The sequence below is a fragment of the Dromiciops gliroides genome, chromosome 3, assembly GCF_019393635.1.
Source record: "Dromiciops gliroides isolate mDroGli1 chromosome 3, mDroGli1.pri, whole genome shotgun sequence".
Classification (NCBI taxonomy): domain Eukaryota; kingdom Metazoa; phylum Chordata; class Mammalia; order Microbiotheria; family Microbiotheriidae; genus Dromiciops; species Dromiciops gliroides.
The window spans coordinates 479,648,212-479,664,764 of record NC_057863.1 but is presented as its reverse complement, the minus strand read 5'-3'; the positions used below and the strand labels follow the sequence as shown (position 1 = coordinate 479,664,764).

The 16,553-nt window shown below is 38.7% G+C and overlaps 1 protein-coding gene across 2 annotated transcripts in view; it reads left to right on the top strand.

Moving 5' to 3' along the window:
• Nucleotides 1-16,553, top strand: part of MTUS2 (microtubule associated scaffold protein 2) — a 679,782-nt gene that overhangs the window by 209,724 nt on the left and 453,505 nt on the right. For both annotated transcript variants that reach the window (XM_043996074.1, XM_043996073.1), the window contains one exon: nt 10,743-13,285. In XM_043996074.1, coding sequence (XP_043852009.1) covers nt 10,985-13,285 — 2,301 coding nt within the window. In that variant the 5' untranslated portion in view covers nt 10,743-10,984. The remainder of the gene's footprint in view (nt 1-10,742; nt 13,286-16,553) is intronic.

The following is a 16,553-nucleotide window of genomic DNA, read 5'->3' as shown; positions in this document are numbered from 1 at the left end:
GCTTTTTAACACTAGGCTGCAGCTTACTTCCAGATGAGAAAACTGAGACCCAGAGATGGTGACTTGGCAAAGGCCACATGGAGAGTTAGCAGCAGGAATTAAAAGGAAAATAGCCCTATAAATAAGGAGAAAGGGGCTCACAGCTGCCCCAGATCACTGAAACATAATATCTTGCTGGTGACTGTGTTTGGAATGGAGGCAAGACCCAACCCCAAGATGAATTTTTTTTTTAAGTCCTGAAGTGTGACAGACATCATGACTGAGTGAACTTGAAGTTAGACACTTGTTAGGAGAAGAACGAACCTTCAAGGCTGCTCTTGAGAGAGGTATTTTGTTTAATGGCTAACAAACAGTAAACCCTGTTGTATTCTTTGTACCTTTCAGCCAACTGTGTGACTTTAGAGATGTGGTCTCCTGTAGAATTTTCATTTAAAAAGCCTGCCTATTCCTTTCTCAATACCATTATCGAAGATGTCCTCGGTACATATATCAATTATCCTTATAAAGATTTTATAGAGGTAAGAAAGTAAACACATGAGGGCAGTTATTTATTATCATATGATTATTTTTTAGTACTTTCTTGTTTGCCTTTTTGGGAGTAACAATAGTAGTCATGTTTATATTGGGTCTCCCAAAAGTCTTAGTGCTGTTGTAAGCTATGAAGGTTTTAAATACTTACAACAACACTAAGACTTTAAGGTTGGCAAAGAATTTTACATATCTTACTTCATTTGATTCGCTAATATGGGTAGAGATATGGGTTGGTAATGATTTATTATTGCTGTTATCATTTTTAGTATTTTGGGTAAATTTTCTCTACCTATTCATCTTTTACAACATATAAATAGCACATAAGCTATAATTATCTTCAATCCTTTTTCTTTTGATTTTTTTCTTCTTTTGGTTTAAAAATATGGATTTTGGGGGGTAGCTAGGTGGCACAGTGGATAAAGCATTGGTCCTTGATTCAGGAGGACCTGAGTTCAATTGGGACCTCAGACACTTAACATTTACTAGCTGTGTGACTCTGGGCAAGTCACTTAACTCTCATTGCCCCATCCATCTCTCTATCTCTCTCTCTATCTATCTGTCTATCTCTCTATCTATGTGGATTTAAAAAAATTTTTGAATTTAATAATCATTAGTATACATAAGCTTTTCAATATACAAAGACAAGAAGCTTTGAACCTCTGTAATATAGCTTTTAAGGAAATATTACATTTAACAAGATATTAATAAAATTGATCAATTTGGTTATATCCCCTTATATACTTCATTTGGTTTCACTGTGTGCATTTTATAAATTTTTAATATTCTTTTTTGCATTTCTATCACTACTGACTAACTCATCTTCTCCACAAACTAAAGCCCTGCCTTCTAAGAAATAAATTTGTATAAATTAAATGTTATATATAATATAATATAAAATTACATATATAATTCATATGTAGGATAATACATATATTACAGAACACATATGTGTTATAATACATGCATATATGTAGCATGTATTATACCTATATATAGGTAAGCAAAATAAATCAGTACATTAGCCATTTCTGAAAATGCATATCTTATTTTGCATCTCTAGTCTTTCATATTTCTGCCCAGAAAGGGGTTGCATACTTCATTATTAGTCATTTGACCTCTGGATAGCTTACTGCTTTGTTCAGAGCTCTGGAGTTTTTTAAAAGTTATTCCTCCTGGATCTGCTCATTTCACTTTGTATCAGTTCCTACAAGTCTTTCTATATTTCTCTTAAGTTATTAGTAATGAGTTCTTATGATGCGATAACATTCTGTCTCGTTGACATGCCAGACTTTGTCCAGGCATTCTCAAGTTGATGGGTTCCCACTTTTCTCCCCCAGTTCTTTGTTACAACAGCAAAAATATTGCTTATTCTGTTCACGAGCACTGCAATGTAAGATGAGCAGGTATTCCATGAAATAGCTTTGGTCACACAATAAAAACAACTGCCAATTTTTAACCTTTTCTTTTCCCAAGAGAACCTATTAATTATCTTTACATATAGTGGCAACTTTCTTACACCATTCATTTATGAAAAGAATATCAGTGTTGGTAAGATTCATTTCCACCATTAGTATATTAACTTGTTATTCAGTTGTTTCTGACTCTTCATGACCTCTTTTGAGGTTTTCTTGGCAAAAATACTGTAGTGATTTGCTATTTCCTTCGCTAGGTCATTTTACAGATGAGGAAATTGAGACAAACAGGGTTAAGTGACTTGCCCAGGGTCACATAGTTAGTAAGTCTCGGAGGTCATATTTGAACTCAGGGAGATGGGTCTTCCTGACTCTAGGCCTGGTACTCTATCCATTGTGCCCAGTAGATTGAATAGGATTGAGATAGATGGAGAACGGCATAGCAGCAAGGTGACAAAATGAATAGAGTGTTGCACTTGGAGTCAGAAAGACCTGTGTTCAGATATTTAGCAATGTATGCAACTCTGGGCAAGTCACTTTAATCTCTCAGGCTGTTTCCTCATTTGTAAAATGTCTATGATAATAAAACCTACCTCACTGGGTTAATTAAATGACATAACTTAAGTACATTGCAAACCTTAAAGTATTAAAAATGCTGCTGTTGTTGTTGTTATAGGAAGGAATAATAGGATCATAGATTTAGGGCTGGAACAGAACTGAAAGATCATCTAATCCAATCTCTTCATTTTGCAGGATTGAGGAGCAGAGATGTTGAATGAAATTCCACTTGTAGTAAGTCACAGAGCCAGGATAGAAGCCCTGGCCCTCGAATTCCAAAGTCAGTGGTTGTGGTAGGAGGATTGTGCATTTAGAGTAGAAACTTCTAGGTTAATGTTTGTGTATGATCCAAAACCAATGTTTCTTAGCACTCTCCACCTCATTTTCTGTTGATCTGAGGACACTGGTGCAGCCATAAATGTGGAGTAGAAGTTGTATACAGGACTGTAAGTGCCACTAGTTATTTCCCTTTGTCTCATATATTGTCATGTTAAAAGAATACATTATGGGGGCAGCTAGGTGGCGCAGTGGATAGAGCACCGGCCCCCGAAGTCAGGAGTATCTGAGTTCAAATCTGGCCTCAGACACTTAACACTTAACTAGCTGTGTGACCCTGGGCAAGTCACTTAACCCCAATTGCCTCACTAAAAAAAAAAAAAAAAGAATACATTATGAAATGGCCCCAGAGTATTTGTGATGAGCCTCTCTGCATTTTACAAGGCCAGTTCATGGAAATTCAGTATAGTCTGTTGCCTGGACAATATGACCATGCATGTAAAGCAGAAAGGTACGAACTTTTGAAACTCAGAGAAGTCAACCAATAAACATTTATTAAGCAGCCACTATATGTCAGGCACTATGCTAACCTCTGAGGATACAAAAAGAGGCAAAAGACAGTCCCTCACCTCAAAGAGTGTACAATTTAGTTAAAGAAGCTTCATCAAACTTCTGTGTTTTTTCTTGAAAAATTGGGAAGATGTAGACAAAATGAAAAGGAAAGAAGGCTTTCCATGTATAGAAAACAAGATGAGGATAGGCTCAGAGATAGGGTTTGGTTTTTTTTCCTGGAACCTGCTGGACTTCTAGGATATAGAGAGAGGAGGATTGGAAGAAATGACTAAAAACGTGGATTGGAGTCAGAGTATGTGAGGGCAAAGAGTTTGTATGGAGCTTGAAATTAAACCAGATGCTACCTGGAGGTTCCTTTCAGTTCTCTGATTCTAGGAAGCAAATGCAATATATTTGGTTGATGTTATCTAGGGAAAGATACTACTGTTGTGAATATCCTCCCAGCTCAATTAAATTGCAAGATCTTTGTTCTTCAAAATAAAACAGCTTTTCTCTTTAGTGGGAAATAAAATTGCCAGAGTTGTTACATTAGCATCTTTTATTTAATTACATGTAATCATAAATTATAGGTCAAAACTTTTTTATGATCACATTTTTATACTCAAAAACAAAAATTGAGTTTGTCTTTGGCAGACTAGGGAATAATACATTTCTTTATATCAACTTTGACATTAAATCTTCTGATGGTGTCATGGGGCTGTGAGAAATCATGCATTCAAGCCCTTTGCATAATTTTGTCATATAATTGAATAATGCTTTTCAACTACTTTTATTTCTTATTCAAAGTGTGCCTCCTTTTCTCTGTTATTTACTTCTTTTTTTTTTTTTTTTTGGTGAGGCAATTGGGGTTAAGTGACTTGCCCAGGGTCACACAGCTAATAAGTGTTAAGTGTCTGAGGTCGGATTTGAACTTAGGTCCTCCTGACTCCAGGGCCGGTGCTCTATCCACTGCACCACCTAGCTGCCTCTCTCTTATTTACTTCTTACCTTTTAGCTTACCTTTGTTCCTACTCAGCCATGCCATTTCTTTACATATAGATACATATACATATATAGCATACATGTATCTTTATTTACACATATGTATATATATATATGTACATAGCTACATAGATATATGCAAAGAAATAGATATGCATATATATGTATTTTTTTCTGGATTATATGTCCTAGTTTTTCTGTGGCTTTTCCATTTACTTATGTAGTCTCTGTATAATTTTAGACTTAGTCTTCTTGGCTTCCCCATTCCCTGTCAGTAAAAAGGCTTATTGATTGATTTGTGTAAGGGGATGTTCTCATTCCCCGGTTATTCTCTCATAAGTAGAAAGAGGAAGAGTGCCAGCATGCTGCAAACCAGGAATATATATAAATGGGGAGAGAGAGAGCGAGCCTGTTTCATCACTATTACCTAACCTAAAGGGATTGTGCCCAACTCCAGCCAGTCTCTGGGTTTTCCCCACATGCCCATAGATGAATATAACATAACAGATCTTTGACCAGAGAAGCTTAGCCCTCATTAGGACCCACATATGCATGGGACAGTCTGCCTCGAGAGGAAGGCCATTTGCAAATAACTCCTCTGGGAGACACAAAGAACCCCCACACAAGCACCTGTGGAAAAAACATCTTCAAGGGATAACAATTTCTCAGGGCCATGACTCTGAATTGCTGGAAGTTTGCTGAATTAGCAGCCATCACACAACCAAATAACTCCGCTGACTTTACAATGAAAAAAATGCTCATTTTATCACCATTCTTCCCAGGAAAAAATGTCACTAGCTTGTGTGTATTTGCTTTACCTATAAACAGTGAGCAGAAATTGAGTATGGGCAAATGACTGCAGAAAGCTGTCTATGGTAGGGTCTTTTCCTTGACTTCCGTGTTGGATCTCAGTGATGGAGAGATCAGTGGTTATAGAGGCACAGGGCCTGTGTTCAAGTGCTACCTTTGATCATGAGACCTTGGACAAGAATTTTAATTTCTCTGGGTCTCAGTCTGTTTCATCATCTGTAAAATGAAGGAGCTGGACAATGTGACTTCTGTGTTCTCTTCTGGCTCCATCTCTGTGATCCTGTGATCTCGCCTTGGCCCTGACTACAACGAGGGTCTTGAAGAGTGGGTGGACTGTTGTTCTCTTATGCCTGTCTTCCATGTGTGCTTCTATGTCTATATTCCTTCCATGCTTAAGGAGCAAATGGGCTGACGTATGGCTTTTAGAGAATGACTAATAGCTTCCGTCCTGTTTCTATCTTACTAGAGTGTTCATTGTGGCATCAACATCTGAGACCTAAATTAGCAGTTCTTTAAAAAAAATAAAACAAAATAGGTATAGTATATTATGGCACTATCACATGTTGTACTATGTAACCATATGTTTCTGTGGTCAGTTCATATCGTACCCTGCCTTTTATATATCCCTAAATGGTTTGGAGTTTAACTATTCTGTGTCTTTTCTTTTATACCATCCTGGAAATCAAGACCAGCCAAGGTGGTTTACTTCACCTAGATAGAATTAGAGGAGGATGGGAAGGCGGGTGGGTAGAGGGAGTTGGAATTCCTCTCACACGCATTTATCCAAGGTTTACTCTGCTGGCCTCTGGGCCACAGAATCCTTTAAAACTGGTGTCTTCTTGGTCTTATCGTGGCTTCCTGATGCTGTCTTTCAATGTGCTTGTTATATGTGTGCCTCAAGGACAAATCTGAAGGGAAACAATTTTATAATCTAATAAAGCTAAAAATAGGTGACTCAAGGAGAAGGAGTGTTTTGTGGCAGGACAACCGTCAGGTGTGAGGGGAAGTCAGCCACCTGATTGGACTTCAGTCCTCTAGGAAGCCCAAATCTCATAAGATGTTGGCACTGAGAAGTGGGAAATGTGGGCAAGAAAGAGGGGGAACGGAAAGGAGGAATGAGGAGAAGGGAAATGGAGAGGAATGGAATGAGTATTGATAAAAAGCACCTACAAGGTGTCAGACCCTGTGCACACCTTATCTCATTTGATCCTTATAACTACTCTGGGAGGGAGGTGCTACTATTATTCCCATTTTACAGTTGAGGAAAGTGAGACCGAGAGAGGTGAAGCACCTTTAGTTGGTAAGTGTCTGAGGCTATATTTGATCTCGGGTCTTCTTGACTCCCCTCCCAGATGGATTCTTTTGAGTAGGAAAACTAAGCCATTTTTTGCCTCAGTGCTTACCTAGCTTTTAATCACTGAATGAGTGTTGCTTCAGACAAACTGAGACCTGGGAAAGACCTTAGCTTAAAAAGGCCAAGGTCTTCCACTACATCCAGGGCCATCTCTAGTCATCCTAACCTATGTCTTTCCACTGGACTCAGATGACTCTGGGGGAGAGAGTGAGGCTAATGACTTTGAATGGCCCTGCCTCACTTAAATCCAATTCATTTGCAAGTCAAGACATCACCTTCCTAATGTCATTGGTCCGTTGAGAACATAGGACAAACAACAACAACAACAACAAAAAACAATCCTGACTCTGGACCCAGGATCCTATCCACTATGCCACCCAGATGCCTCTAAGACAGGCAAGAAAGAAGCAAAAAAGATAGTGTAAAGAAAGAATAGGTAAGACAAGTGGTATGGAGGTAGTAGAGGAGAGATTGCAAGGGGAGAATAAGAGATAGGGGATAAAAAATCATACAAAGAAAAATAAACCCACACCTCTGATAGGGAATGGTATAGTGCTGCCTCTCATCCACCCACGACCACCATCATTATTACCACCATAGACTGCCCTAGATGTGAACTTGGTTGAGGACTCTAGGGCTTTTCCATTGTCTAGTACCCATCCTTGAATAACCCCTTAAGTCCATAAACTGAGAAGATTATCTGTCTACAAGTGTATAGGAAGGGATGACAGGTTCCAAGGATATTTTATATGACATGTATGTGTATTCTAACAGTGCATCACATTATTTTTTAACCATTGTTTCCCGTGGTCAATTCTGCATCCCCCCCGCCCCACCCCGATACTTTTTTCTTTCATTATAAAAAAGTCTTATATCCAAAAGGAAGAAGATGAGCAGGGAAAACCCATTAGCAAGCATCTAAAGAGACAAAAGCAACATACCTAACCTCCTAGATGTTCCTTGAAACCTGTGCTTCATGTCATCCCATTCTAGTCTCATTGCATTGAAAATCATTTCTTTCCCATGAGTTCCCTTCTCTTTGTTTTCCATCCAGTAGGAAATCTTGGACCTTTCTGGGCATTTATCAGCCAATCATTGAGGAGTTATTGAGTTCCTACTAAGCACTGTGCACTGTCCTAGGGGCTGGGATGGTAAGATAGAAATGAAACTGTTCCTGCCCTAAAGTAGTGTAAATTCTATGGGGGAAACAATATGTATGTGAATATACACGTATGTGTATATACAAATATGTATATGTATACACAGGTACGTATACACATATATATTGCACAAACATACACACTTGTGTGTATGCATGTATATGTTTTGTTATTTGGTAGTACCTGACTCTTTGTGACCCTGTGGACAATGCATGTTTTTTTGGGCAAAGATACTGTAGTGCTTTGCCTTTTATTTCTCTGGTATATTAAGGTAAACAAATGTTGAATGATTTGCCCAGGGTCATTTAACTAATAAAGAGTCTGAATCTGGATTTGAATTCAGGTCTTCCTGACTCCAGGCCCAGCGATCTATCCACCAAGTTACCTAGATACCTTTGTATAGGTGTGTGTATACACACATATAAGTATGTGCGTATATATATAACTATGTATGTATGTGTTATATATGTGTGGATTGATGTAAGTATATATAGATATAAATAAATGTGTGTATATATAAGTATGTATGTATATTATATGTGTATATATATGTAAGTATGTATGTTATATATAAATGTGTGTGTGTGTATATGGGGATTGAGGGGTTGGGGAATAGAAGTTAAAGTGGATTTGAGTATACCCCATGGAACACCTTAGTTCATGCTTTATTCCAATACAATAAAAGCCCCCAACTGCCATCATATTTACAAAACACATGGAATGATTGGGGGAGGGTAGGGCATCAGATGAGAGTCCTCTCCGTTTTCTTCTGAAGTACTTGATAACTTGGGTTTCCTGGGAGTGATTTATTAAGATAATTGTTATGCCTGCAATAGAATTGGAGCTACCTGTTTTGCATATTTTTCACTGATTCATTAGAAGCTGGAGTATACTGGCTGGTTAACTACATTGTTTTTCACAGGAGTTAAATATATCTGCTGGTAAAATTGAGACCTGAAATTTGTTGTTGTTTTTACTATTTGGAGTTCTTACTCCACGTTTAAGTGTTAACATAAATCTTCCTATAGTAAAGAAGTGAATAATTCACACACACACACACACACACACACATTCAAACACTAATAATTAAATAACTGCTGTTTATAGAGAGCTTTAAGTCTTGCAAAATTGTTTACATATATGATTTTGTAAGAGCCTCACAACCACCTTGTGAGAGGTATCTCCACTTTCCAGAAAAGGAAACTGAGGCTCAGATCAATTAAGTGACTTGCTCATCCTGATCTAACCAGTATATGTTGGAAACAGGTTAGAATCTAGCTCTCTTCTGAGCATAAGTCTAGTATCTTTCCCTCTCTATCTTGTTACTTCTAGATGTAGTGAGTGAATAAATCTGTTCATTTGGTTGCTTGATCTAGTCACTTGCCCTGGGTACACATCCTGATTCTTCTACTTTATTAATTTTGTGACCTTGGGCAAATCACTTAGCCTTTCTCTGCCTTCCCTTCCTTATTTAGGACTAGAAGGACAAAATGTTATTCTAGATCATCAAGAGGCAGTTACATGGTACGGTGAGTGAATGGAGTTGTGGATGTACCTAAAATCAGGAATACCTTCATTCTAATCCAGCTTAAAACGTTTACTAGCTCTGGGACTCTGAGCTCTGTCTGCCTCAGTTTCTCCAGCTATCAATTGGGGATCACAATGATACCTACCTTTTAGGGTTGTGAGGATCAAATGAGGTAATAATTATAAAGCACTTAGTGCAATGACTGTTACATAGTAGGGCCTTAATACTTGTTTCCTTTCTTTCTTCCTGATTTACCTTTTTTATCATAATAAACATTTTTATTTAAATTTTTGAGTTCCAAATTTTATCTCTCCCTCCCTCCCTGCCCTCTTCCCTCCCTGAGGCAGTAAGCAATCGGATATAGACTATACATGTGCAGTTATGTAAACCATTACCATATTAGTCATTTTGTATAAGAAGACTTGAATAAAAGAAAAAAATGAAAGAAAGTAAGTGAAAAATGGCGTGCTTCAGTCTCTGTTTAATCAATATCAGTTCTGTCTTTGGAGGTGGATAGTTTGTTTCATCCTTAGTCCTTTGGGATTGTCTTAGATGCATTGTTTTGCTGAAAATAGTTGTTGTTCACAGTTCTTTGTCAAACAATATTGCTGTCTCTGTGCACAATGTTCTCCTGGTTCTACTCACTTCACTATACATAAGTTTATACAAGTCTTTCTAGGCCTTTCTGAAATCATCCTGCTTGTCATTCCTTATAGCACAATTATATTCCATCATAATCATATACCATAGCTTGTTTAGACATTCCCCAATTGATGGGCATTCCTTTGATTTCCAATTCTTACCTGCCACAAAAAGAGCTGCTATAAATATTTTTGTACAAATAGGTGTTTTCTATTTGGGGGAATGTCTTTGGGATATAAACCTAGCAGTGGTATTGCTGGATCGAAGGGTATGCACAGTTTGATAGCCCTTTAGTCATAATTCCAAATTGCTGTCCAAAATGGTTGGATCTGTTCACAACTCTACCAACATTACCACCCCACTTTTCCCATATCCCTTCCAACATCCAACATTTTCCTTTTTTGTTATATTTGCCACTTTGATAGGTGTGAGGTGATACCTCAGAATTGTTTTAATTTGCATTTCTCTAATCAATAGTTATTTAGAGCATTTTTTCATATGAATATAACTAGCTTTGATTTCTTTGTCTGAAAACTGCCTTTTCATATCCTTTGACCATTTATCAATTGGGGAATGACTTATATTTTTATAAGTTTGACTCAGTTCTCTATATATTTGGGAAAAGAGCCCTTTATCAGAGATACATTTAAAAAATTCTTTCCCAATTTTCTGCTTTCCTTATTTATAATCTTGGTTACATTAGTTTTGTTTGTGCAAAAGCTTTTAAATTTTATGTAATAAAAATGATCTATTTTACATTTTGTATTGCTTTCTATATGTTCTTTGGTCCTAAATCCTTCCTCTGTCCATAAATCTTACAATGATTCAACTTTAAATGTATAAACTATGAAACTGTATAATATTCCTAGGAATCTTCCTCTTCCAACATAACAGTATGTTGTTTTTGTTCTTTATAGGTCAGATGGACTAATTGGCTCTCATTCAGAAGGAACCTAAGTTACCCTGCTATATGTCCTGAACATTGTTTGGGTCTGGGAACTGTTCTAAAATGATTAAAGCAGGACAAAAATGTGACTCTGACATGGGACTCCAAGCAGCCTGAGAAGCAATTTCTAATTAATTGCTTTGCAATTGGAAAAAAGCACTTTTAGATTTAGTTGGGCTACCAGGAAAGGCACCTCCCCACTGACGGGTTAAAATGAGTGCCCCATTGGTTCCCAACAAGTCATGTTATACTCAGGTGCAAGACAACAGAAATGGAATGAAAAATAATAATGAAAGCATCCCAAGCCTGGGAGATACAAATGCCAACCAAATCACATCAGAGGTCAGTCCCTCTGTTGGTGAGACCAAGAGATGTGGTCTTGTAGAAGAAATTGGAAATGGAAACATAAGTGGGTCAGAGACTATCACCCAACTACACAAGGAGTTTCACCAACTTCAGGGATATGGTAAAGAAGCCCAGAGCGGCCCCATGAGTCTGAAGGAGTTTAAGCTTGCTTCTACGAGTCTACATAGGGATCTAAGTGAAGAGTACATGACAGAGGAAGCTGTGGATATCCTGTCGATTCCTCAGCTGATCCAGGGGCCAGAGCTGTCCAGTCTGAAAAGTGTTGTGCATGGGGCCCACCCAGAAGTTCTTGCTCTAAATGATGCTGACATTATCCAGCACATGTCTAGGGAGAAACTGGCCAAAACCCAGGGTAGTGAAGAACTGAAAAGGCATTCTTTGGAAAGGGCAAGCAGCTTCCCTGCAAAAATGGAAGCATTCACAAAAGAGCAAGCCAGTAGCCTGGCTCGTAAACACTTCCAGCCTGCTTTGCTTGAATCCATTGAAACATCATCACATCACGTTGCTGGCAGTACAGAGAAATCACAGACGATATCGGCGGATCACCTTGTAAGGGCAGTGTTTCATCCAAATGACAATACCTCAGAGGAAAAGATTGTGTTTTATCCTAAACCATCTACCTCAGAAACCAAGGAAACTGTTCTCCCAGAGACCCACATGGATGGGAGAAATTCTCCGAATATTGGCATTGATAGCACACCCCATCCTGCACACAGAGATTCTCCTCTCATTTTCACTACAGCACCCGAGGGGATCTTGAATAAGTCAAAAGCACAATTAGGTCAGGGAGAAGAGGGGCCCAAACTGGAAGTGAAAAATATACTGTCCTTGAAGCCTGAGATAGTTTGGGAGCAAAAGATGCTGCCAGTTGAATGCCTGGACTTGCCTAAGGTTGAAAGCATGGTGACACCGGAGAAGAAAGGATGGATTGAGGAAAAAGAGGGAGGAAGAGGCCCTCCCCTTCGAGGGCCATGTGAGGAAGCAGTGGAACCTGTCATAAGTCAAGTAACCACTTATGTAGATGGAAGCCAAGTACTTAAGGAGTTGGAAAGAGGAAGCTGTGACGATGAGAAGAAAATAAGTACTCTGTGTGGTGAAGGTTCAGTAGCTACTGCCCAGAAACTGGGGGCCCTTATCCCTGTTGCCTTAGGGACAGAATGTGATCAGCTGAGTGGTGAAGGTATCCTGTCCCCAGCTAAGAGCTTGAGTGAAGCTGTGCTGGATAGCATTCCCATAGCTGATGGTCACACAGTATTTACTCCTGACAGTCTAACTGAGAGTAAAGCCTTGAAAGTTAATGAGCATAAAGGCACAGTAGTTGGCAGAACCATGGAGAACATCACAGTTTCAGTTCTGGACCCTTTGGGTCAAGCAAACAGTGAAACTGTGCCTGTTGAACATCCCATTCCTCAGGACAGCAGATTAGAGGCAATGAAGGATCATCAGGCAGCTGCCACTCCTGAAAACAAACCCCTTCCCAATGAAGCACCAAATGAGATGGAGACAGTCGCAGGAAGAGCGGTTGGCTCTCTTAGTGTCCCTCGACCATTCCAGGCAGTGACAGCTGTGGATGTAAACCACCAGCCCACATCATCCAGTAGCAATCTGAAGGACCTTAACCCATTTCAAAATGACACAGGGTCATCTTCTACCATCCTACCTCCCGTTGACAATGCGCAGTTACTGAATATGTCTTCTAAAGTGCCTAATAAGACTGCTTGCAACAGCGGGATTCCCAAGCCAATCTTGGTACATTCCAAGGACTCTCTTCCCAACCAGGGAGAGACTGAGAGTGACTTTGTTGAGAGACCCGAAGAAAAGATGGAAACAGAGCCCATTATCATACCTAAACCCAAACACGTGAGACCCAAAATCATCACTTATATCAGGAGGAATCCTCAGGCCATTGGCCAAGTGGATACTTCATTGGTTCCAATGGGCCTTCCTTATACCGCTCCATCATGTGGTATGCCCCTGTCAAAAGATCAGAAGACAGCAAGTGGTGACCTCAAACCAGCCACCAACCTCTATGAAAAATTCAAACCAGACTTGCAGAAACCACGAATCTTCAGTTCTGGATTGATGGTATCTGGGATCAGGCCTCCAGCTCATCATTTTGGTCAAATGAGTGAGAAGTTTTTGCAGGAGGTAAGAGAATAAAGTCTCAGTTTGGTGTGTATGATTTGGGTTTTACCTCCTACAGGAAGTTTACAATGATATCTGGCAATTAGATGTTTTCCTCTACCAAGTACCTGATGCTAATGGATGTGGTTGATACTTTTAAGTGGAGAAGAGAGGTGACTTGAAATTCTGGTCTTTATCATCATAATCTAATGTGTTCAAAAAGTAGTTCATGGGGGCAGCTAGGTGGCACAGTGGATAAAGCACTGGCCCTGGATTCAGAAGGACCTGAGTTCAAATCTAACCTCAAATACTTGACACTTACTAGCTGTATGACCCTGGGCAAGTCACTTAACCCTCATTGCCCCACAAAAAAATCCCCCAAAACAAACAAAAAAGTAGTTCATAATCCAGTTATATATCGCTTTATTATATTAGTACAAAACAAGCAAGTGAAGAGGAGAAGACAGCATAAATATCCTTAAATTGTTCAAATCTCCATTTGAATAGATTTCTTTTGAGGGATCTTCTTCATTTTCTTCTGCTTCTGCTTCTTTCTTTTTCTCTCCCTCCCCCCTACTCTCTCTGACATATAAGCACACACACACACACACAGAGTTGACATAGAGTGTATGTAGATTGAATTTTTGAAGAGGAAGATTCTCCCCTAATAAGAAATTTTTTGAGAATAAACACTCATGTTACAATAATCCAATGAAAGAAACCTTGTCTAGGGACAAGACCAAATTATCACCAATTTCTCTGATTCCCTTCCAGTTTCTTTTTCTTTCTTTGTTTTGTTTCTATGTATATCCCAAACTATCATCTTGCATTGTACATGCCAGTTGCTTAATAAATGTCTGATGAATTGAATTGAATTCTCCTTTCCTATCTCTGCATCCCCCTTGCCCCATTTAAGAGTAATTTGTGTCAGGGGCAGCTAGGTGGCACAGTGGATAAAGCACTGGCCCTGGATTCAGGAGGACCTGAGTTCAAATCAGGCCTCAGACACCTGACACTTACTAGCTGTGTGACCCTGGGCAAGTCACTTAACCCTTATTGCCCTGGCGGGGGGGGGGTAATTTTTGTTATGATTGCATATATTCCCCAGAAGTTTGTTCTGCCTTTTGAAATCACGTCCCAGATTTGGAAAAGCAGAGTCATTTGCACATATGTATGGCTTCAATCATTCAGCTGGGCATTATTATCTGCTCCATGGCTGATTGGAATGATGGATTTTTCACTTCCTTCTGCCTGACCTGCCCTTTTGCTTACCATGACTCCTGTTTCCATACTGTTTGGAACACCAGAGAGTCTTCAACAGAGTGTATGCTTACAATAAATGTGTGTTCAATTGAATCAGACCCCTTCGGTTTTTCCTCTTAGGCTAGAGGATGGAGACAAGGAGCCACTGGGTAGGAGTGATTTCCTTTCTTAGTTCTTTTAAAGAAGACAGATATGGTCTAGCTGGTAAATAACCAATGGAATACAGAATTGTGGTAACTTAGGTTTGGGTCAAGAAAAGAGGGATGGGTGATGTGATATTTCAGAAAGGCTAGAACAATTACCCCTGCTCCTTTTCATAAAGGGCATCTCAGGGCAGAGACCTTAGATAATTCTCCAAGTGTGATTCTGAAGTGGGGGGGGGGGGCTTCAGTTTGCCTCTGGTAAGATAACAAAATCCTGAATAACAGGAACAGAAGTAAGTTTCAAATACAGAAGCCATGCATTTTTAATAAAATGAGAATGGAACAAAAAAGCTCCAGACTGCTAGCTTTCCTATCCTTATTGATAAGTGCCCCCTTCCCCTGTAGGTATCACAGCAGGGCCATGAACATAGAGAGATTAGCACAGTAGGTACTCCCCTGGGCCATTCCTCTGGTCTATTTCTGAGTGGGTGGTTCTGTACATGAAGGGAGATAAACCTGGATCGAGGAGCCCTGCTGATAGGAATGGCCAGGGCATAAGGTAGGGAGACAATAGCCTAAACCTTATGTGGGGTGGCTACCTTGTGTTAATCCAATCAGATTTTAATTTTAATTTTTGCTAATTTCAGGATTAAAAAGATTATTAAAGTAGCTTTTATTCCTTTTTGAAATTTTATCTAATAACTTTCCCATAAGAACACATTTCCATCATTGGAGAAGCATTTCATATTGATCTGTGTATTTATGGCCAGACTCTACTACTTCAAGTGCTCTGTCAACAGAGATGAAAGTGAGTGGTTTGAAGCTTTTTGCAGGTTGCTCTGTTCTATTAAAAATGCATGGTTTCTACATTTGAAGCTCATTTCTGTTCCTGACACTAAGAGATTTGTTATTTAACTGGAGGCAAATTCTCTAACAAAATAATAGGCATGATAGATAATGGTATCCTTGGGGTCATCGTGGAAAGAGTGAGTTTGACCTGAGAACTACATCTGTTTCCAAAGAACTGCGGAAGTACAGGGAAGATCAAAACACAACAGAAATTGTTACATGGATCTGGGGAAGTGGAGGCTAGCAAAGATGATTAATTTGGCAGTAATAATTGCCTAAATGGGAACACCTATTTAGAAAGTGGCACATTGTCAATGACCAAGGGATCATTATGTCAGCAACCAAAATTTTAAAAATGGGTTTTTGGAATATATTTGAAAAAGATAAAAAAAAAAGGAGAAAACAAAAGTAGATTCAGAGACCTGCCCTGCCCCCTCCACAAAAGATCAGAAAGCAAAGAGATAATATTTTTTTGTAAGAACATAACTTGACACTTTCTGTATTTGGTATATCTACTGTAGCAATCATGTCTATTTTACAATGTAATTCTGATAATAAAAGCTTTGAAGATCTAATCTCTCACTTCAATAAAGGCAGTTATATGGAGAATTTTGTATCTTTTTCAGTATTAAAAGGGTGTCAAATTGGGATGCTATCTTGAACAGTTAGGATCAAAGCTGTTATAGACTCTATTAAAATGTATTGTTTAAATGCTTATAATTGCTAAATAGAGAGTAGTTTGACATATTAAATGCATTGTAAGTTATAGCAGAGTTAATTAACCGATATATTTTTGCATGTGTAGCCCCAGGCACTATTTTTGATTAAATTTTAAAGGAAATTGAATCATGATTTTCACCTCTTTTTTTCCATTTTTAATAAAAATTAGATATAGGAAATATTAATAGGCTTTACCAGTGCAGTAAGATTTTCCATTTAAAAAGACTTTTCATAAGTAGGACTCTAATCTAGACCATTAAGTACAGGGAAAAAATACTTATCTTAAATTTTGGGGAGAAAGAGAAGCTTTGATCAGA